Source organism: Gouania willdenowi, chromosome 13 (genome assembly GCF_900634775.1).
Source record: "Gouania willdenowi chromosome 13, fGouWil2.1, whole genome shotgun sequence".
Lineage (NCBI taxonomy): Eukaryota > Metazoa > Chordata > Actinopteri > Blenniiformes > Gobiesocidae > Gouania > Gouania willdenowi.
The window spans coordinates 16,960,228-16,981,903 of NC_041056.1; the positions used below are offsets into that span (position 1 = coordinate 16,960,228).

At 35.2% G+C, this 21,676-nt stretch overlaps 1 protein-coding gene across 1 annotated transcript; it reads left to right on the top strand.

Moving 5' to 3' along the window:
* Positions 1-1,596: 1,596 nt before the first annotated feature.
* Positions 1,597-13,502, top strand: ppp2r1bb (protein phosphatase 2, regulatory subunit A, beta b). The gene is made up of 15 exons (XM_028465236.1): positions 1,597-1,747; positions 2,884-2,974; positions 3,093-3,193; positions 3,843-4,075; positions 4,714-4,861; positions 4,948-5,103; positions 5,578-5,692; positions 5,773-5,843; positions 7,264-7,398; positions 8,600-8,773; positions 8,907-8,967; positions 11,666-11,820; positions 11,901-12,043; positions 12,130-12,221; positions 12,293-13,502. Exons 1-15 carry the CDS (start codon positions 1,670-1,672, stop codon positions 12,307-12,309), a joined length of 1,770 nt encoding a protein of 589 aa, XP_028321037.1. The 5' UTR covers positions 1,597-1,669; the 3' UTR covers positions 12,310-13,502.
* Positions 13,503-21,676: the final 8,174 nt, after the last annotated feature.

The window sequence follows — 21,676 nt, forward strand, 5'->3', positions numbered from 1 at the left end:
GCGAAAAAAATCCGAAAAAACTGTGGTGAGTAAAAAATAATAATAATAATAATTAACTATTATTATTTTTTATTAAAGACTCAAATTTGCAAAATAAAAATTATTTTTATCTACAAATTTGATAAATCGATTAAATCGATTTTTTTTGCCCAGCCCTACTGAAAGTATAGAAACAGTTGGAGGATAATCCAGAGAAGGGGGCATATTTATGCAGCATAGAGCAATTAAAGAAAAGGTACAAGAGGACCGCAATCCCGCAGAATCTAGAAAAAATAAACTTGCTTCAACACTCCATAATCTGACAGCCTTGTCATTACAATCAAGCTATTGTAGGTTAGATTACCTAGAGTCAATCCCCTAATGTGTGATTTGTGGATGAAGCGCTGTCAGAAGGAACGTGAGACAGAAACACATGGCACCAATGAATTAGATAAAGTTGAGATCTGGAGAACAGGTTAAAATATTAGGAATCATTGGCATTACAGTTGGATTCCCAAAAAGAGGGGCATGTTCCTCAGGTCCCTACAGAGGTATAGAAAATTAAAAAAAGATACTTGAAATAAATTCAGTGAATTCAATAACTTCACTTGTGTGTGTGTAAAATTAATTTGCAATTGAAGGCAACATTCTGTTAGTTTCCAAGTTTTTTTTTTTTATTTATTGCAAAAACTAAGAATTAATTAATTTCCACAAGAAGATTTAACTGGCAATGTTATTAAACCACAGCATTGGTTAATAAACAAATCAGTCCTACTCAAGCCTTTAGTACAGTTTGTAAGCTGCTGATTGGTAAACTGTATGTTTACCGAGATGTATGTTGTTTTTTTTTTTACTAGAAAAATGATTCAAGGAAATTATTTATTGAAGCTGTATGGAAATAATATAGAAATAATTTTATCATTTGGATTCATTGGAGCATTTTTTGAAAGACTGACATGGAGGAAACGTAATAAAAAATATTGCTGAAAATTTCAAAATAAGTTATAAATGTCATGAGATATCTTGTGGATGAGATTGTGGGAAAAGTCATTTAAGATAAATTTGTGCCTGAGTACACTTTACAATAGAATAGAATAGAGTTTATTACCATATGTACAAATTGAAAAGAACAAGCCCAATGGAAATATTGTGCATATTCCAGAGTCAGATTGAAAAATTAAAAATAAAAACAACAAATCAGCCAAGTAAGTAAGTAAGTAGTTTATTTATAAAGCGCTTTTTGCAGATAAAATCACAAAGTGCTGTACAGAGTAGTGGTAAAAGTACAAGTGCAAAACAATAGAATAATAAAACAAGAGTGCATAAACATCATAAGAACAGCAACATTAAAGGATAATTAAAAATTAAAATCCAATATATGTCAATAAATTAATTAATAAATATGACCTGAGTTGAATGTACATACTGCACATAAGAGAAAGAGAATCAAAAGTGTCACTAGTGCTAATAGAACTATAGTAACTTGTGAATCTTGGAAAGGACCGATATAAGAAGAACATAAAAAGTGGACGTTATAAGGACTAAACTCCAGAAGGTGGCGCTAGGTGCACCAAGCGGCCAAATAACCCATAGAAGAAGAGAAAAGGGCGGGCCCTGCGTCGACGCTCTACTGCAGAAACCCCGTAGCCTTGCACAACAACGCCATTCGGTAACTGTAGCATAACCCAAAATGGCAGGCGCTGATGGAGACGACTCCCTCTACCCTATCGCTGTTCTCATCGATGAACTGCGAAATGAGGACGTCCAGGTTGTACTCTTTTTTTTGTCGTTCACTTTAATCTGTACTCGATCCGCTTGTTTAGCCTGTTTGAAGACGGGGTCCGTCTTTAGCCGGCTAGCGGCTAAGTGGCATTAACTCAACGATTCCGGTGTTGTATTTGAACTGGTTACCATTTTAGCTGGTGAGTTGTCTCGCCCAGTGACGAGACAAATCACCAGGCTTCATGTTCGTTTATTATCAGGGACAGTTCGGCTATAAATTGTGGTTAAATGGTGAACTTTATCTGACGCTCAGCAGTATTTCCAAATTGTTGCATTCAGCGGCTTTCGTCTTCGTGATTGAGCGAAGCTAACGTTTGCCTGATAGAGACGTCGTTTAATATTTATCCATTACATTATACATATTGTTATGTCTTTGAAACGTGTTTGTTGTTGCCGTCGTTTTTAGTTAGATTGTATTTATTTATTAGACGCTACTATCGACAACCAGTGACACAGGGGGATGCCTGTCTCCAGATAAAATGATCACCAATTAAACCGTAACCTGAACTACGGCCTTGCTGAAATCGGGAATCATCTTGATTTTGTTTGTTTGCTTATAAATGTCTATGGTATGTGGCAAACGTGATAATTACATGTTGTTTTTTTGAGTAAGGTACGTTCTTGGTGTGCGAAACTTCCCATTGGCAATTAACAGAGTCATTGATTTAAGCTACTAGCTGTTAGCATATGAGGCTAACCAACCAAATACTTGACGCTAAAATGAGAAACCTTCTGCAGTTAGCCTTTTTAAATTGGAATGTGACCGTCAGACTAAACAAGAATAGGAGGTTTTGTCTATAACTAGTTTTATATTCAGTAAATAAAATCGTAGCGAAAGTAAAGCAGTGTGTGCTAAATGACACCTCCCGCCCTATGGAATGTAATGTTGAAATGGCAAACCTCAACAGCCATTTTTCTATGTACATTTTTATTTTATTTCATGTAAAAATTTACAGTCGTAGGAGTTACTGGCAATCCAGATTTCTGTAATCAGGAGAAGAGAGAAAATAAAATAAAATGTGTAATCCCACAGTGCAGCTCTTAGTTTTGGCTTTGTTTACATATATGGATGCTAAGATTACAATCTCTGTTGCTGACGGTTTTTATTCTGTCTACATACAGTTGCGTCTGAACAGCATAAAAAAACTGTCCACCATTGCTCTGGCTCTTGGAGTAGAGAGGACTCGCACTGAGCTCCTTCCATTCCTCACAGGTAAATATGTCTCTTTTAATGTACTGGTAAACCAGGTGTGCACTTATCATGAACTCTTGTAATGGTTACTGATTACATTGTGTCACAAGGTGTTTTATTTTCTCTTCCATCTCATTAGACACCATCTATGATGAAGATGAGGTGCTCTTGGCACTGGCTGAGCAGCTTGGGAACTTTACCATGTTGGTGGGTGGGCCAGAATATGTCCACTGTCTGCTGGTAAGAAGTGTTTACATTATTATACTGATTGATTTATGTTCTCATTGTGTACACATTTGTATCTTTGACAACTTCAAATGCTGAATTTTAATTATTCCTAGAAATAACTGCTTTTTGTCTACTAAATCAGGGGTTCTCAACTGATCTTGCCCTCTTGCCACGGGTTTTTAAATCGTGACCCACTTTTTTAGAATTCAACCAACCAAATTTAGTTTTTCAAAAAAAGCTATTGAAAACAGCACACATGTAATCTTTTTAAAAACAAATCTATATATTTTCCTATGCAACATGCATTTCACAGCATACCTGCAAAAGAAAAGATTCTTTCAAAATAAAAGACAAGACCATCACGAGAGACATTAAGTATTTATTTATTTTTGAAGAGCTGTCCGCAACTCACCCAGTACAGGACCGCGACCCACCAGTTGAGAATTGCTTTACTAAATAACACATAAAAATGGTTTTGTTATTAGCTGTTAAAAGATGATCAGAATCTGCTTCTTCTTCTTTGCCTTGAAGAGAGTGAACTTTAACTGTATTCGTTTACTTTGTTTAAGATCAAATGTGTATTTAGAGGAACTGTCATTTGATTGACGCTAGTTTTTAATGTAGTTGAATAAATGGTTTATTTTTATTTTTTCTTCATCAGCCTCCGCTCGAGAGCCTTGCAACAGTGGAAGAGACGGTTGTCAGAGACAAAGCTGTTGAGTCCCTCCGTAAAATCTCTCAGGAGCACTCTCCAGTTGACCTGGAAGTTCATTTTGAGCCTTTGGTGAAGCGACTCGCTAGTGGTGACTGGTTCACTTCACGAACATCTGCCTGTGGCCTATTCAGTGTGTGTTACCCACGTGTGTCTAGCACCGTCAAGGCAGAGATCAGACAGTAAGTGGCTTAAAACATAAAACACCATATTTTAATGTAGGGCTGGGCGGTATGACCAAGAAGGTCAATCACAGTATTTTTCAAAATTTTAACAGTTTCACTGTATACGGTATTTTTTCATACATAATCAGATGTTCACAGCATTTTCTACTGGTTGAGAGAGGAATTACTGCAGTAGATGAATTTAGGATGGTTTATTTTACTGTTATAATGAGTAGTAGTAATACATGTTTGCAACAACAGCCCAATGGCTCTTTGCTGCGCTAGCTTAGCTTTAGCATTAGCTTGATTTCTAGCTTTAAATGCTGTATACTCAGTGTTTCTTATGGTGAATAAGGTAGCGTTTTGTTTGTATCAATTTACACGTATGATTTACACCACAACTAACACCAGAGCGCTACTGTTTACCTTCCTAAGTACAACGTTGAAAAGGGTCCGGTCTGAAAAGCTGCACAGCGTAACGTTGTTCTGTAATCAAATACACCGGTACGGCGGTATATTTAAAAATTATCACAAAAATATATACCGGTATTTGGTTTGAACCGGTATACTGCTGAGCTCTATTTTAATGGGTATTATTGAATTGTTACAGTTACTTTTCTATTGATTGCACTAACAGCATCTATGGGTTTCTCTAGGCATTTCCGCACCTTGTGCTCAGACGATACTCCTATGGTGCGTCGTGCTGCAGCGTCTAAATTGGGGGAGTTTGCTAAAGTGCTAGAACTGGATTATGTAAAAAGTGACATCATTTCCCTTTTCACTGCATTGGCATCTGATGAGCAGGTTTGAGTTTTGTTCTATTTTTTTTTTTCTTCATTAGACTAGGTATTTGTTTTGACCAATTGTTTATCTTTTCGTTGTCTTATCAGGACTCAGTGCGGCTGCTGGCAGTAGAAGCTTGTGTTAGCATTGCCACACTGCTGCCTCAGGAGGACCTGGAGACGTTGGTGATGCCAACTCTGCGCCAGGCTGCCGAGGATAAGTCCTGGAGAGTTCGTTATATGGTGGCTGACAAGTTCTCAGAGGTGAACACAAGTTATACCTTGGGTGTTCTTTATTTAGAACAAAAGTTACAGTAACATGTAGTTGCATCGTCATCTTAACCTGTCGGATAAGTTTGTCACTCACTTTAATGATTGTGCTCCAATACACTTACTTTGAAAGTAATTTCCTCAAATAGCTGAGTTATCTTTTCTGACTTGAGATCATTACATCGTTCCCAAACAAAGATTTCTATTGTCCAAGTGGTGATGGAGGTTCTTTCTTGACCCATTTTAATTATAGTATGAAAGTTTTGTGTAGCATATTTTGCATGAAACAGTGTTTTTTAAGTGGGAAACTGTTGATATATGGCACTCGCTGTCAGCAGCTACATGCAGGCTCGTGCATGTGGCAGGTTTAAATGGACATGCATTTCCCGGAATATTGATGCTTTAAAAATGTTGTTGTGGGTGTGTGGATGTAGGTGCTAAACATCTCTTTTTTTCCTCTAAATGCAGCTCCAAAAAGCAGTGGGGCCAGAAATCACCAAAAACGACCTAGTCCCTGCTTTCCAGAACCTTCTAAAGGATTGTGAGGCTGAAGTTCGTGCTGCTGCAGCTAACAAAGTTAAAGGTAAAAGGTTGAATATTATGCTGCCATTCATTAGACTTATTCAATGTTATATTTACAGTACATTTCTTTTTTTCTCCTAGAGTTTTGTGAAAACCTCCCAGAGGACAATCGTGAGCAAATCATCATGACTCACATCCTACCCTGCGTCAAGGTAAAAAAAAAAAAAAAACACCATTGTAGGGATGTAGTGATTAATCGTAAGGCAGTTAAAAATCGATTCATAGGTATCACGGTTCACATTGATACACTGAAAATTGAATCGCAGTACTTTTTTTTAAACAGTAGAGGGCGCTATATATTTATCCTCTTGTCCAGAAGTGGAGGCGGTGGGCGGAATCTGCTACTTTCTTTCTGGCTGCCTTCTACTCTTAAACATGTTCATAAATGATTCCTTACCCCTTTAGCAGTGAAAGAATAGCTGTAATATTATGTGAATATCTGTAAGAGTCACGTTTTTCTATTAGCTCTGTCTGCGAGCATAGCATCTTTTCTTCACTGCTAGAATAACTCCACGCCAACTGACCACTGGGTTACCAGCGCCCTCTGCTGGTTCAAACAAATATCTGATGTAAATACAATGTAATGACTGGTTTATTTGACTGTTAAGGTACAAAATACATTTTCAGTTGCACTTTTAAAAAGAAATTTCACTATAATGCAGTTTTGCATTGTTTACTATAGAACCAGAATTTAAATTAATAGGCTTCTTTTTCATTTGAATTATTCTTTTATTTATTTCATTCAAGATTTATTTTTAGTTTAATTGCATTGTTTTGATTTGTTTATCAAGGGATTCTTTTGCCAATAAAAAATAAAAGGAAAATAGTACAGTATTTTCTATTTTTCAGTCATCATTTGTCTACAGTCCCATTTTGTAAAATAAATCGTGAGAGAATCGAATCGCTATTGGGAGTTGAGTGAATCGTTACATCCCTACACCATTGTGTCAACCACAGCGTGACTTTGCTGATCTGTTTAACAGAGAGCCCTTTGATGTGTTATCTGAATAAGTTGAGTGAATCTATTCATAGTCTAGCTACAAGCATTTTAGCAGATGTGATGTTAACCTGATGTTAAGCCTGTATACTTTTATTAATAAAAGCAACCCAGTTACTGATAAGTTTAAAGTGATTCAAATAATAGAGAATGAGATTCCACATTTTCAGACATTTTTGATAATTAACTTAATCAAGCCTTATCTGGCACTTTTTAGTAAATTATAATTCTGTTGTAGAACTGCTATTTCGTAATAAAGATTTTTTTCTCATGACATCACCTAAGGACAATCAAATGAATGAATAAAATTCTAAACGGTCTCTTCTGGCCTGCCTATATGCTTTTTCAACAGCAGGTGGGAGTGTTGCTCGTGAGAAAAAATAGTTCTTTAGTGTTGTGTCAACATTTCTTTAGGATTATTCTTCAGCAGCAATAAACTCAATTATTTCTCAGTTAATTTACTTCTCTCTGTTATGGTTAGCTGCAATGTATAGATCTATTGTATTCCCATTAAACTGTAATTTATCATCTGTTGATCTGTTTTTTTTTTTTTTTTTTTTGTGATCTGTGATCAGGAACTGGTTTCAGACACCAACCAGCATGTGAAGTCAGCGCTGGCTTCAGTCATAATGGGCCTGTCGACTATATTGGGAAAGGACAACACAATAGAACACTTACTGCCTCTCTTCCTGGCTCAGCTCAAGGATGAGGTAAGGGATACGTAATTAATTTGACATGGACTTTTTTTTTATTTGAGGAACTGGTTTTGAGAATTGCTTTGGGAGCATATACGTACACAGGGTTCGTGTGAGACACCACAGTTTGAGTAACTTCTTTGGCTTACTTTGATCCTCCTGTCTGAGCCAAAGCCACTTATTCAGGTACAACTGTCACCTGACCTAGGACAAGGATGAGTCATGATGTTGGCAGCATGAGCTCAGATTGATTGACCTTATATGGAATAGAGCACATTGACTGCGGCTGGCCTGATAGTGACTTTGTATTTTCCATGCAGGAAAACTCATGTACTGATTTTTTTATATTGTTTTTCAAACAATAATTTGAATGGCTTGTAACAGATAGTTAAAACAAAAGTTTTTGCTAAACTTAGTTCCACTGTTTTACTTCCTCATTACAATAAACTGAGTGGTTGGGTTGCTGTAAGAGCTGATGGCTTTCATTCACAAATCTTGCATAGGATAATGCATTCACACAAACATGAGCTTGCACTGTTCATTCATTGGGCATTTTATTTTTGGCTCTACTTTTTGACTACCTGAGCTGAAGTAATGTCAGACTTCCTAAATCTAGTCACGTGATTAGTCTGACTTTGCTGCATTTGATATGATTTTTCATCTTGTAATCTGCTTTTGAAGTTGTCTTGTCATAAAGATCAAATCTGCAGTGGAAGAAACATTTTACTCACTTTCACACAACTTGAAGTCTGCCAACATGTTGTCTTTTATAACGTAACTAGGGCTGCAGTAAATCATTCTTTTAGTAATTGATTGATCCGTTTTTTTTTACTTTTTACAATTAATTGATAATGCAAGTTTTGTAGTTTTTATGCTTTTTGATCTTATATCATAACTAACAGATTTACATGACATAAATCCTCGAGAGCTCTTTTTATTGCACAAAACAAAAATACAAGAATTCAACAAAATACAAGAATTTTAAATGTGTTACCTCCTCAGATGTGAGGATGCCGATTTCCATCTTGGAAAAGTTTGTTTTTATGCCCATGTTTGTTTGACCTCAGTGGGTGTGGCCTTCGAACTAAGACTACTGTATTCTCCCAGTCAAATATCTAAAGTTCTAAGAAGTTTGAAAAAGTCCCATTTGATTGTTCACTGTAATTAATCTCAGATATAATAGCAGCGTGCTGATTCTTGGTTCTTTCTGTTGCAGTGCCCTGAGGTTCGTCTCAACATCATCTCCAACCTGGACTGTGTGAATGAGGTGATCGGTATACGTCAGCTCTCACAGTCACTGCTGCCTGCTATTGTGGAGCTGGCAGAAGACGCAAAGTGGAGAGTCCGCCTCGCTATCATCGAGTACATGCCCTTGTTGGCAGGACAGCTGGTTAGTCACTGAGCCTGGGAAAGCACTGTTGACTTCATGAACATGAAATTTAAAAGGATAGATTGGTAACGTGCAGATGAAAAGGTGAAAAGAAACCCACTGAAAGTCTTTGTGCTCTGCTTTGATTCCTCAGGGAGTGGAGTTCTTTGATGAGAAGCTTAACACCCTTTGCATGGCTTGGCTAATTGATCACGGTAAGATGTTTAAGGTCAACTGATTTTCTACAACTGAATAGTTTTCAGTGAGTCACAGTACTAATCTATAAACCCAATTTAGATCATCTGAACCCACACCATATGTGTTTATTCCCATCATAAAGAACCTGATGATTAGGGTTGGGCATCGTTTGGATTGTAATGGTTCTGATTCTGATTCTCAATTTTTGATTCCTGTTCTAAAATATTCTCGATTCCGAATCTTTGAGTTGTACAGGTCACAGATTTCACAGGATATTTTTATCATTTGAAAAAGCCTTTTTATAGGCCATTTTTATTGATTCACTGAGTTGATAAAGTTTAATTTGGTTGCTGTACTGTAACTAGGGTATTTAGTTACAAAGGTCCCCAACTGTAACTGTAAAACTGAAACTTAGTTGGCAGCAATCCAAAAAACCAAGAGCTACAGCCCAGGTAGATGTGAAACAAAATAAAACAAAGTCATGATGACGTGCAGACACAAGTCGAGAGTATTTAATAAGAGCCTTAAAAGACATGGATATAATGAACAGTGGACGGATGGAAGCATAAACATGCAGACTTTCACGCGGACACACAGATTGATTAAACACACGGACCTCGGTAAATGGAACAGGCTTCACCGGACGGCTGGCACTAGGAGGCGGAGTAAATGCGTCCCCGTATTGCATGTACAGGCTATAATATCACCAAGTTTATGATTTTACCAGTTATTAGAGCTACTATCTTTACCATGGAGACACTATTAATTCCTGGTGATTGTTTTACTGGGCTTTTTACCGGTGATTAGGTCATATCTCCCAAACTGAAACCGTAGCCAGACACACACACTCATGCACGCACACGGTCCTTGTTTGGAACCAGTTCCTATTTGGAACCGGTTCTCTGTGCCCAACCCTACTGATGATAAAAGGGAGAGAAGAGAATGCAGTTGAATAGACGTAGACCTTTCTGAATTAATGAGTAACAAACAAATTTAAGTTGTTGGTTTTAACTGTGATTATTTTACATGCAAACAAATACTTAGAAGTATAAGAACACCAGGCGTTAACACATGCCTGTTTGCCACTGTTATTAAGAAATAGAAAGAGGGAGGGAGTGTTCTTCTTTGTTGCTTTTTTCAATGTTGTCATTTGACTTTTAATTTCACTGCACAGATGTTACTGCAGGATGTAATATTTAGGACATTCAAGAGTGACGCATTATGCTCCCTAAAGCCTCTGGAAAGCTGAAGCTCTGACTTCTAGAATTTGGCCATATTTTCCAACAGCCCAGTGCTTCAGTGGAAAGAAAACTTTAGTGAGAGTTTTAGTGGGAATGTTGATTCCCTAAATGTTGAACCTCCAGAAAACAATGGGGTGTGTAATGTTGAGTGAGTATGAGCTGCTCTCGTGGCCGCTACAGAGAGTGTCAGAGGACAAAGGGCCGGCTGGGTTACATCATTGGAATGCTGTGTGTCACTTCTTGTGAGCATCTCTGAATGTGTTTCAGCCTTTGTCTGTGTTTGCACGCTGTGATAGGCTATGGGCTAGATCTTATGTAAGATTCTTCAAAGACCAACAGGACAACAGAAATCAGACCTTTTATCTCACCAAATCAAATTATACCAGAAATGTTATAAAACGCAACATTCCACCCATGTTAGGGTTTATTCAGCGAGAGGGAGCAGTACCAGTACCACGGTTACAGCTACAGAGACTCACTTTAGACACACCCTAACATCGTGGTCCACACTAAACTACTTACTAAGGCTGAACCATTTTGGAAAATATAATTGATATATAATAACTTTACACCACTTGAATGCATAAATTTACACTACAACAGTACAATGTGGTGGAGCTAAATGTGGTAAACAGAAGCCTTTTGAGAGTTAAGTTTATTTATAAGTGTGGTTGTTAGATGATTAGACCTTGATATTGAGCAATCACAATCCAATCATTTTTAACAAATTACAAAGGTGTCCTTTATCCGATTGCTAAAGTCACATGGTGGGGTTGCTCAATGAATAGAAATTCGATTTTGATTATTACACCCAAAGACTGGAAAAATAACATAATCGAGAAACAATAATTAAAATAAGATAAAAATGTTTAAACATGTTTTATTTGCTAAATAAAACAAACCCACTATTTCAGACATCTACAAATAATAAAGCTTGGCACTCACACATTAATACTAAGTTGTTTAATCCACGCACATGCAAGCTCCTCCCCTCTACCCCGCCCCTCTCAAAGCCAAAGCTAGCCTGTAGGCTAACATGAGGAAAGTTGTTGGTAGTGGTCTTTTGTTGTGCTCAAAAGTGGACATACTTGATTTTAGTGTTTGAAGTATTTTATTTATGTTTAAAGAATATACATATTTTTTTTTTTTTTTGTGGATGGTTGTAGCCATTGATACCTAGAGCATTGTCAACATCTGCTGCTCTCACTCTACATGTTGCTGCTGCTTCCACTTTGATCTGAGAATATTTAGCACACTGGAATTTCATGAACGGACATTCAAGGTTGGCCCACATTAGGAATCCAGTCAATTCAGACAATGCCTAAAGTGAATTTAATGTTTCTGCTGTTTTTTTTTTTTTTTTTTTGTTTTTTTGGGTGTTTTTCTAGGACGTGACCAATCTGATAAGCTGTTATTGAATGATTTTTCCATTGTCGTTGATGCTCATCCTTTTCATCCTTCACATTTCATCCAGTGTACGCCATCCGAGAGGCAGCCACCTGTAACCTGATGAAGCTGGTGGAGAAGTTTGGAGCTGAATGGGCTCAGAACACCATTGTTCCCAAAGTGCTGGGCATGGCCAACGACCCCAACTACCTCCACAGGATGACCACTCTGTTCTGTATTAACGTGAGTGTTGGGGGACGTAGAACTGGCTACAGTTCAAAGACGATATGGTTATTTATACACGTCCTTCCCACTGGTCACAGGCACTGTCAGAGGCCTGTGGGCAGGAGATCACCACCAAGCAGATGCTCCCTGTCGTCCTCAAGATGTCCAACGACCAAGTGGCCAACGTTCGCTTCAACGTGGCAAAGTCACTTCAGAAGATCGGCCCTGTCCTGGACAACAAGTAGGTCTCAGTCCTCACTCCATCTGTTCCTGTGACGCAGTAATGATGACATGTTTAATCATGTTTGTGTTCTGTCGGCCAATCAGTGCCCTGCAGACTGAGGTGAAGCCTGTGTTGGAGAAGCTGGCATCAGACCAAGACATGGATGTTAAGTACTTTGCTCAGGAGGCCATTAGTGGTAAGAGTGTTACTTTAGTTGTGTAAACCTCCTCCTGTGTTCACGCACTGACCTGTTGTTTCTCTCCACAGTTCTGCCTCTCGCATAACCACCCCACCCTGACTAAACCAGAGACCCCACTACTCAAAACACCAATTAAAACTTTTACAAGATATTTATTGATGTTCAGGAACAACTGGTTAATGTATAGAGAAAGCTGTTAACGATTGTTTTAAATCTTTTTTTCTCCTCCTCAGCCTTTAGTTTCTCTGTGCTTCTTCTCCGTTAACCCTCCTCTTTGCTGTAAATGGGTGCTTTTACACAGGCTCAGTGGTTTAGGTGATGCATGCTGACTCATTTTGCTTCTGTACTTCTGTATCCTGCTAACAGAACCCCTCTTACATTCCTCCCTCAAACACCTCCACCTGCTGTCCACCACAAAGCTCCGTGTCTGCCCTCTGTGTAGCAGCAGATGGTGCACCTATAGGTGTTTGTTTAGTCGTAGCCCTCTAAAGGCTCCGCTGAGGTGTGGGATTCAAAGGTCCGCTTTGCCCTCACCTCCCAGCAGATAAAACCTGTTGTCTGCTCTGCAGGAATGTAAACAAACACGCCTCCAACAGGAATGTTGGACTGTCCAACTATTGCATGTGGTCCGATGCATGATCCTAATCTAAACCAGTGTTCGTTCCCTGCAGGCGCCGTTGGGTGTTGAGTCCGTTTTTTACCCCATCACTGATCAAAGTGAGTTACTTTGTGTCATAGGGGACCAGCTCAGAGTGTAGATTACTTTTCTTTGTAAATCTTCTGCTCTAGTCGATTTAGGTTGATTTCTTTGGGATGTTTTCACCTCAGTAATACAAAGACTTGGCTGTTCTCATCAATTGGTGGCACTTGATTTCCCTCAAAATAATGAAATAATTTGAGACAAACTGGTGTGAAAAAGCTGCAGCGTTCTCGTAGCTTCTCTGATTGGACACCACATGGTTCTCCTGAAACAAGGAGGAACTTTGTACTGATATCTTTACACTGAGAACAAGCAGCTGCTTTTAAAGAAAGAGGGAGGAGTGGCACGGAGCAAGTGTGTGGAAGACTGCATATTGTTTTATCATAGGGTGGTGATGGGTGGGTTAAATAAATGTGTTGTCTCTCTACCCCCCCCCACCCCCCTCATTCTTGAAAAAAAACCTTAATTGTTGATGGTCTTGTATCCTTACGACTGTGCTTTTATTTCTGAATTACTTTACAGTTGGGATGCTGTACTCACTGTGTCTTGATCCAAATAAAGTACCACAAAGAATCTTCTTTGACCTTGTTTTTATTTACAGTTGATGCTTCTGAGGTTAAATGTCTGTTATAGACGATCACGGTGCAAAATGTGCTTCACAATAAGTGCGGATCATTTTTATCTCCATCTGACAGTAAAGAGAAGATGAAAAAATGATCATGTCACAGAAATAAATTTGAACGTTTGACTTTGACAAACCTTGTTTGTTAAAAGCTTTCTATAGATCAAACTAAACAAAAGCTTGTTCCACTAGAACTGTGGACTATAAATCCTCCTGAAACAGGTTTTAACGGCACTTAGTGTTTCTAATTCTGTGAATGTCTGCAGACAATGAGAGAGATCACATGTTCCCGGCCTCACATGCACTGCTCTGACCTGATGATCGGTTGCTGTGGAGATGAAAGCGAAGGTCATGACGGTCAGCTGACACCTGAGTACAGCTACAGACCTGGGAAACAGCTTCTTAATCCCAACAAGTGTGTTTCATCTTTAGGAGATGAAAACCACTTAATATTTTTATTTTTGCTACCTGCTGCAGATCTGAGATGCCCTGTAGTGTCTGTTCACTCCAAATGAGCAATCAACAGTAGATGAAGTAATAAATCACAGAGCGGAGATCTTCCCTTTTTTTAATCTCCCATCAGCCCACAGCGTCCTCCAATCCTCCACCCGGCTCTTTGGTCTCACATTAAGCTCGTGCACATACAGTGAGATGCACAGGTGGGGGTGGGGGGTACTTGTGTGTCAGCACAATCTGCCGGAGTGAGAGTCACTGGAGAGTCATTTAGGATGCTGCAGCTTCATGGCAGGATGTGCTTTAGTTTTTAAAGAACCAGTTTGAAGGAGGAGGAGGAGGTGCTGATGGAGCCTCTGAGACAGAACACAAAACACACTGGATTTAACCTCGTGCATCAGATGGTCAGGATTTGTTTTCTAAGCTGTGACTCAGACACCGACCTGGAACATTTCTTATCTTGAAAGTCTACATTAAAGCACACTTACTGAAGGTTGAGGGCTAACAATCGCACCCTTAAATCCCACACAGTTCACAAAGCAGTGAAAAACCAGCAGCAGCTCATTTCCCTTTATTTAGATCCTGGTATTTTTGGGGGGATTTTCAGCAGCTCGAGTCCTGACGTCAATGCAGCTGCTTTAGAAGACTGTGACATGTATAATGAAAGGAGTCAAGCAGAGCCCCCACACACACACACACACACACACACACACACACACACCGTGATCCATGGCGTGGGTGAATAATCCCAGGTTTCCATAATGTTTCCTCTTCTCCCAGCATCACTTGTTCATCGATGCTGGGATTGTCAAGGACAAGGTGACCTTCAGCATCTTTCTCTTTTTTGGAGAGGAATCTTAAAGTCACTCACACACTGCACAGTGTTTATGTCACTGCTCAGCCCTTCTGCAGGGTTCTGAAGTATTTAATTGTGTCTATTTTGCATCCAGCTCCCCTCGCACACCACTTTTCATCCCCTGCTCCAAAAGAAACAGAAGGATGTTGTCATCCTCCCCTCCTCCCATTGCCGTGACAACCATTGATGTCATTACAGTGTACCAGTGCATGATTAGACCTCCGATGTTGTAATAATTTACAGTGTGTCTGCCTTCCTCTGCTCTCTTGTTCTTCTCTTCCCTGAAGAAGAGTGTGTGTGACACGCAGTGAGCGTCAGGCTGTTAATGCACACGCTATAAATAACTGCATTCGTGTGGAAAACACAGCCGTCTACACGGTTTGCTGTAAGGTTTGCACACTGGAAACACAACATTAAAGTGTGTGAAATGTAACTAATGTTGAAATAAAAGGGAGTGCATTTTACTGATCAAAGGAATGTATTCAATCATTCATTTATTTATTTTCTGTTCCTGAAATAAAGAAACGAGCTGCAACCCAAATCCAAGATCATTTTTACCTTCTCAGCTCCACGGAGGTTATGTTTTTGACATAACATTTTTTTCCCATAAAAAAAGGCTATAGTAAGGCATAAAAATGGGAAAAAGTTTAGATTTTTTTTTCTGAGAAAAGGCTAAAGTAAAGCATGAAAATTGGAAAAAAAGTAGATTTTTTTTCCCCCCATAAAATAAGGCTTTAGTAAGGCATAAAATGGAAAAAAAATGTGATTCATTATCTGAGATAAGAAGTAAGACAACAATTTAAAATTTTTGATTTTTTTTCTAAGATAAGGCTTTAGTAAGGCATAAAAATTGATTTTTAATTTAATTTAATTTTAATTTTTTTTTTTTCCTGAGATAAGGCTATAGTAAGGCATAAAATTTGAACAAAAGTAATATTTCTTTTGGAAAATGGAATTATTTTTTTTCCTGAGATAAGGCTTTAATAAAGCATAAAAATGAAAAAAAATAATTTTATTTCTGCAATGAGGCTATAGTAAGGCATAAAAAGGAAAAGGTAGTTTTTTTTCCTGAGGTAAGGCTTTCGTAAGGCATGAAAATGGGAAAATGAATTTGATTTTTTTTTTTTTTTAGATAAGGCTATATAGTAAGGCATAAAGATGAAAAAAAAATGTTTTTTTTCTGCAATGAGGCCAGTAAGGCATAAAAATGGGAAAAAGTAGTTTTTTTTAATTATCTGAGCTAAGTCCATCGTAAGGCATAAAAATGGAAAAATAAATGAGATTTTTTTTTAGATAAGGCTTTAGTAAGGCATAAAAATAGAAAAAAGTATTGCTTTTTTCTGAGATAAAGCTTTAGTAAGGCATAAAAACGGAAAAAATATTGCTTTTTTCTGAGATAAAGCTTTAGTAAGGCATAAAAATGGAAAAAAAAATTAGATTTTTTAAAATCTGAGATAAGGCTGGAATATGAATGGAATATTTTTTTTCCTGAGATAAGGCTATAGTAAGGCATTGAAATGGGAATTTTTTTTTTTATTTTTCTGAGAAAAGACGTAACACAAACATTTTAAATGTGGGATTTTTTTTTCTGAGATAAGGCTTTAGTAAGGCATGAAAATGGGAAAATAAATTAGATTTTTTTTAGATAAGGCTATAGTAAGGCATAAAGATGAAAAAATATGTTTTTTTTTTTCAGCAATGAGGCTAGTAAGGCATACAAATGGGAAAAAGTAGTTTTTTTTTATCTGAGATAAGTCCATAGTAAGGCATAAAAATGGAAAAATAAATGAGATTTTTTTTTAGATAAGGCTTTAGTAAGGCATGAAAATAGAAAAAAGTATTGCTTTTTTCTGAGATAAAGCTTTAGTAAGGCATAAAAATGGAAAAAAGTATTGCTTTTTTCTGAGATAAAGCTTTAGTAAGGCATAAAAATGAAAAAAAAAATAGATTTTTTAAAATCTGAGATAAGGCTTTAGTAAGGCACAAAAATGGAATAATTTTTTTCCTGAGATAAGGCTATAGTAAGGCATAGAAATGGGAATTTTTTTTTCTTTTTCTGAGATAAGACGTAACACAAACATTTTAAATGTGGGATTTTTTTTCTGAGATAAGGCTATGGTAAGGCATAAAAATGGAAAAAATAGATTTTTTTTAGGTAAGGCTATAGTAAAGCATAAAAATGAAAAGATAGATTTTTTTCTGGGATGAGGCTATAGTAAGGCATAAAAATGGAAAAAAAATATTTTTTTTAAAATCTGAGAAAAGGCTTTAGTAAGGCATGAAAATGGAATAATTAATTTGATTTTTTTTAGATAAGGCATAAAAATAATAATGATAAAAATGTAAAAAAGCATTGTTTTTCTGAGATAAGGATATAGTAAGGCATAAAAATGAAAAAAAAAAAATTCCGATGAGGCTATAGTAAGGCATAAAAATGGATAAATGAATTCGATTTTTTTTCTGAGATAAGGCTTTAGTATGGCATAAAAATGGAAAAATAAATTTGATTTTTTTTTTAGATAAGGCTTTAGTAAGGCACATAAATGGAAAAAAAGTATTGTTTTTTTTCGTGAGATACAGCATTAGTAAGGCATAAAAATGGAAAAAAAACTAGATTTTTTAAAATCTGAGATAAGGCTTTAGTAAGGCACGAAAATGGAATAATTCTTTTCCTGAGATAAGGCTATAGTAAGGCATAGAAATGGGAACTTTATTTTTATTTTTCTGAGATAAGACGTAACACAAACATTTTAAATGTGGGATTTTTTTTCTGAGATAAGGCTATAGTAAAGCATAAAAATGAAAAGATAGATTTTTTTCTGAGATAAGGCAATGGTAAGGCATAAAAATGGAAAAAAAATAGATTTTTTTAGATAAGGCTATAGTAAAGCATAAAAATGAAAACAGATTTTTTTTCCTGGGATGAGGCTATAGCAAGGCATAAAAATGGAAAAAAAATTTTTTTTAAATCTGAGAAAAGGCTTTAGTAAGGCATGAAAATGGAATTTTTTTTCTGAGATAAGGCTATGGTAAGGCATAAAAATGGGAAAAAAAGTATAGTTTGTTTAATCTGAGATAAGTCCAGTTAGGCAGAAAAATGGAGAAAAAAAGTTTTTTTTCTGAAATAAGGCTATACAAATATTGATTTTTTTCTGAGATAAGGCAATGGTAAGGCATAAAAATGGAAAAAAAATAGATTTTTTTTAGATAAGGCTATAGTAAAGCATAAAAATGAAAACAGATTTTTTTTCCTGGGATGAGGCTATAGCAAGGCATAAAAATGGAAAAAAAAAATTTTTTAAATCTGAGAAAAGGCTTTAGTAAGGCATGAAAATGGAATTTTTTTTCTGAGATAAGGCTATGGTAAGGCATGAAAATGGAAAAAAAGTATAGTTTTTTTAATCTGAGATAAGTCCAGTTAGGCATAAAAATGGAGAAAAAATGTTTTTTTTTCTGAAATAAGGCTATACAAATATTGATTTTTTTTCAAAGATAAGGCTTTAGTATGGCATAAAAATGGGGGAAAAAGATATATTTTTTTCATCTGAGATAAATCCATAGTAAGGCATAAAAATAGGGGAAATAAAGTTTTTTTTTCTGAGATAAGGCTTTAGTAAGGCATAAAAATGGAAAAATGAATTCGATTTTTTTTCTGAGATAAGGCTTTAGTATGGCATAAAAATGGAAAAATAAATTAGATTTTTTTTTTAGATAAGGCTTTAGTAAGGCACATAAATGGAAAAAAGTATTGTTTTTTCTTTCTTTCGTGAGATACAGCATTAGTAAGGCATAAAAATGGAAAAAAAATAGATTTTTTAAAATCTGAGATAAGGCTTTAGTAAGGCACGAAAATGGAATAATTTATTTCCTGAGATAAGGCTATAGTAAGGCATAGAAATGGAAATTTCTTTTTTATTTTTCTGAGAAAAGACGTAACACAAACATTTTAAATGTGGGATTTTTTTTTCTGAGATAAGGCTTTAGTAAGGCATGAAAATGGGAAAATAAATTAGATTTTCTTTTTAGATAAGGCTATAGTAAGGCATAAAGATGAAAAAATATGTTTTTTTTTTTTCAGCAATGAGGCTAGTAAGGCATACAAATGGGAAAAAGTAGTTTTTTTAATCTGAGATAAGTCCATAGTAAGGCATAAAAATGGAAAAATAAATGAGATTTTTTTTTTAGATAAGGCTTTAGTAAGGCATGAAAATAGAAAAAAGTATTGCTTTTTTCTGAGATAAAGCTTTAGTAAGGCATAAAAATGGAAAAAAGTATTGCTTTTTTCTGAGATAAAGCTTTAGTAAGGCATAAAAATGAAAAAAAAAATAGATTTTTAAAAATCTGAGATAAGGCTTTAGTAAGGCACAAAAATGGAATAATTTTTTTCCTGAGATAAGGCTATAGTAAGGCATAGAAATGGGATTTTTTTTTTCTTTTTCTGAGATAAGACGTAACAAAAACATTTTAAATGTGGGATTTATTTTCTGAGATAAGGCTATGGTAAGGCATAAAAATGGAAAAAATAGATTTTTTTAGATAAGGCTATAGTAAAGCATAAAAATGAAAAGATAGATTTTTTTCTGGGATGAGGCTATAGTAAGGCATAAAAATGGAAAAAAAATATTTTTTTTAAAATCTGAGAAAAGGCTTTAGTAAGGCGTGAAAATGGAATAATTAATTTGATTTTTTTTTTAGATAAGGCATAAAAATAATAATAATAAAAATGTAAAAAAGCATTGTTTTTCTGAGATAAGGCTATAGTAAGGCATAAAAATGAAAAAAAAAAAAATTTCCGATGAGGCTATAGTAAGGCATAAAAATGGAAAAATGAATTCGATTTTTTTTTCTGAGATAAGGTTTTAGTATGGCATAAAAATGGAAAAATAAATTAGATTTTTTTTTTTAAGATAATGCTTTAGTAAGGCACATAAATGGAAAAAAAGTATTGTTATTTTTTTGTGAGATACAGCATTAGTAAGGCATAAAAATGGAAAAAAAACTAGATTTTTTAAAATCTGAGATAAGGCTTTAGTAAGGCACAAAAATGGAATAATTCTTTTCCTGAGATAAGGCTATAGTAAGGCATAGAAATGGGAATTTTATTTTTATTTTTCTGAGAAAAGACGTAACACAAACATTTTAAATGTGGGATTTTTTTCTGAGATAAGGCTATGGTAAGGCATAAAAATGGAAAAAATAGATTTTTTTAGATAAGGCTATAGTAAAGCATAAAAATGAAAAGATAGATTTTTTTCTGGGATGAGGCTATAGTAAGGCATAAAAATGGAAAAAAAATATTTTTTTTAAAATTTGAGAAAAGGCTTTAGTAAGGCGTGAAAATGGAATAATTAATTTGATTTTTTTTTAGATAAGGCATAAAAATAATAATAATAAAAATGTAAAAAAGCATTGTTTTTCTGAGATAAGACTATAGTAAGGCATAAAAATGAAAAAAAAAAATTACGATGAGGCTATAGTAAGGCATAAAAATGGGAAAATATATTGTTTTTCCAAGATAATGCACAAGACAGAAAATTACATTATATTTTTTTTTTTTCTAAGATAAGGCTTTAGTAAGGCAAAAAATGGGGAAAAAAGTAATCTTTTTTTCATCTGAGATAAGTCCATAGTAAGACATAAAAATGGGAAGAAAAAAAAAAAAGTTGTTTTCTGTGATAAGGCTATAAAAAATAGATAAAAAAAAAAAAATCTGAGATAAGGCTTTAGTAAGGCATAAAAATGAAAAAAATATAGTTTTTTTTAATAAGGCTTTAGTAAGGCATAAAAATGAAGGGAAAAAAATCGATTTTATTCTGAGATAAAGCTTTAGTAAGACATAAAAATTGAAAAATAAATTTGATTTATTTTTTAGATAAGGCTTAGTAAGAAAATGGGAAAAAATGATTATTTTTCCTAAGATAAGTCTATACTAAGGCATAAAAATTGATTTTTTTATGAGATAAGGCTATATAGTAAGGCATAAAAATGGAAAAAAAATGATAATTTTTCCTGAGATATGGCTTTCGTAAGACATAAAAATAGATTTGTTTTTTTAAGATATAAAGCTATAGTAAGGCATAAAAATGGAAAAAATGATAATTTTTTCCTAAGATAAGGCTTTAGTAAGGCATAAAAATTGAAAAATAAATGAGATTTCTTTTTAGATAAGGCTTTAGTAAGGCATAAAAATGGGAAAAAAATAGGTATTTTTTTTCTGCGATAAGGCTTTAGTAAGGCATTAAATTTGAAAAAAAAGTAGGATTTTTTTTATCTGAGATAAGGCTACAGTAAGTCATAAAAATTGACAGTAACTATTAGTAGTAGTACTGCTATTTGTTTGAAATTGTACAAAGTACAAGTACAAGTAAGTCATACATAAAAAACTAAAGTAGCTCAATTAAATAGTACCTAATGTAAAAGTTACAAGTTATTTTCACCTCCACCTTTATGCCTTACTTAGGCGTGGTGCATTAAGTTTAATCTGATTGGTCAGCTATAAATGTGATTGTTTTTGATTGTTTTTGTAATTTCACAACGTTAATCATTTTAACACAAAAAATTACAATTTACTCAGTAGCGGTTGGGCTTTGAAATGTAAAGAACGACTGCTTATTTTAGATTGTGGTTAAAGTACAAGTAAAAGTACTGATTTAGAAATCTACTCAAAAAAGTACAAGTACCTATAAATGCAACTGGATTACAGTAACATGAGTACCTGTATCCATTAACTTTACCTCTGGTCATTGGTTGGTCATATGAAGCAAGGAGGACGATTCTTCATTTCTAAATAATAATGAATAATGTTGGAGTCACAGTCTCAC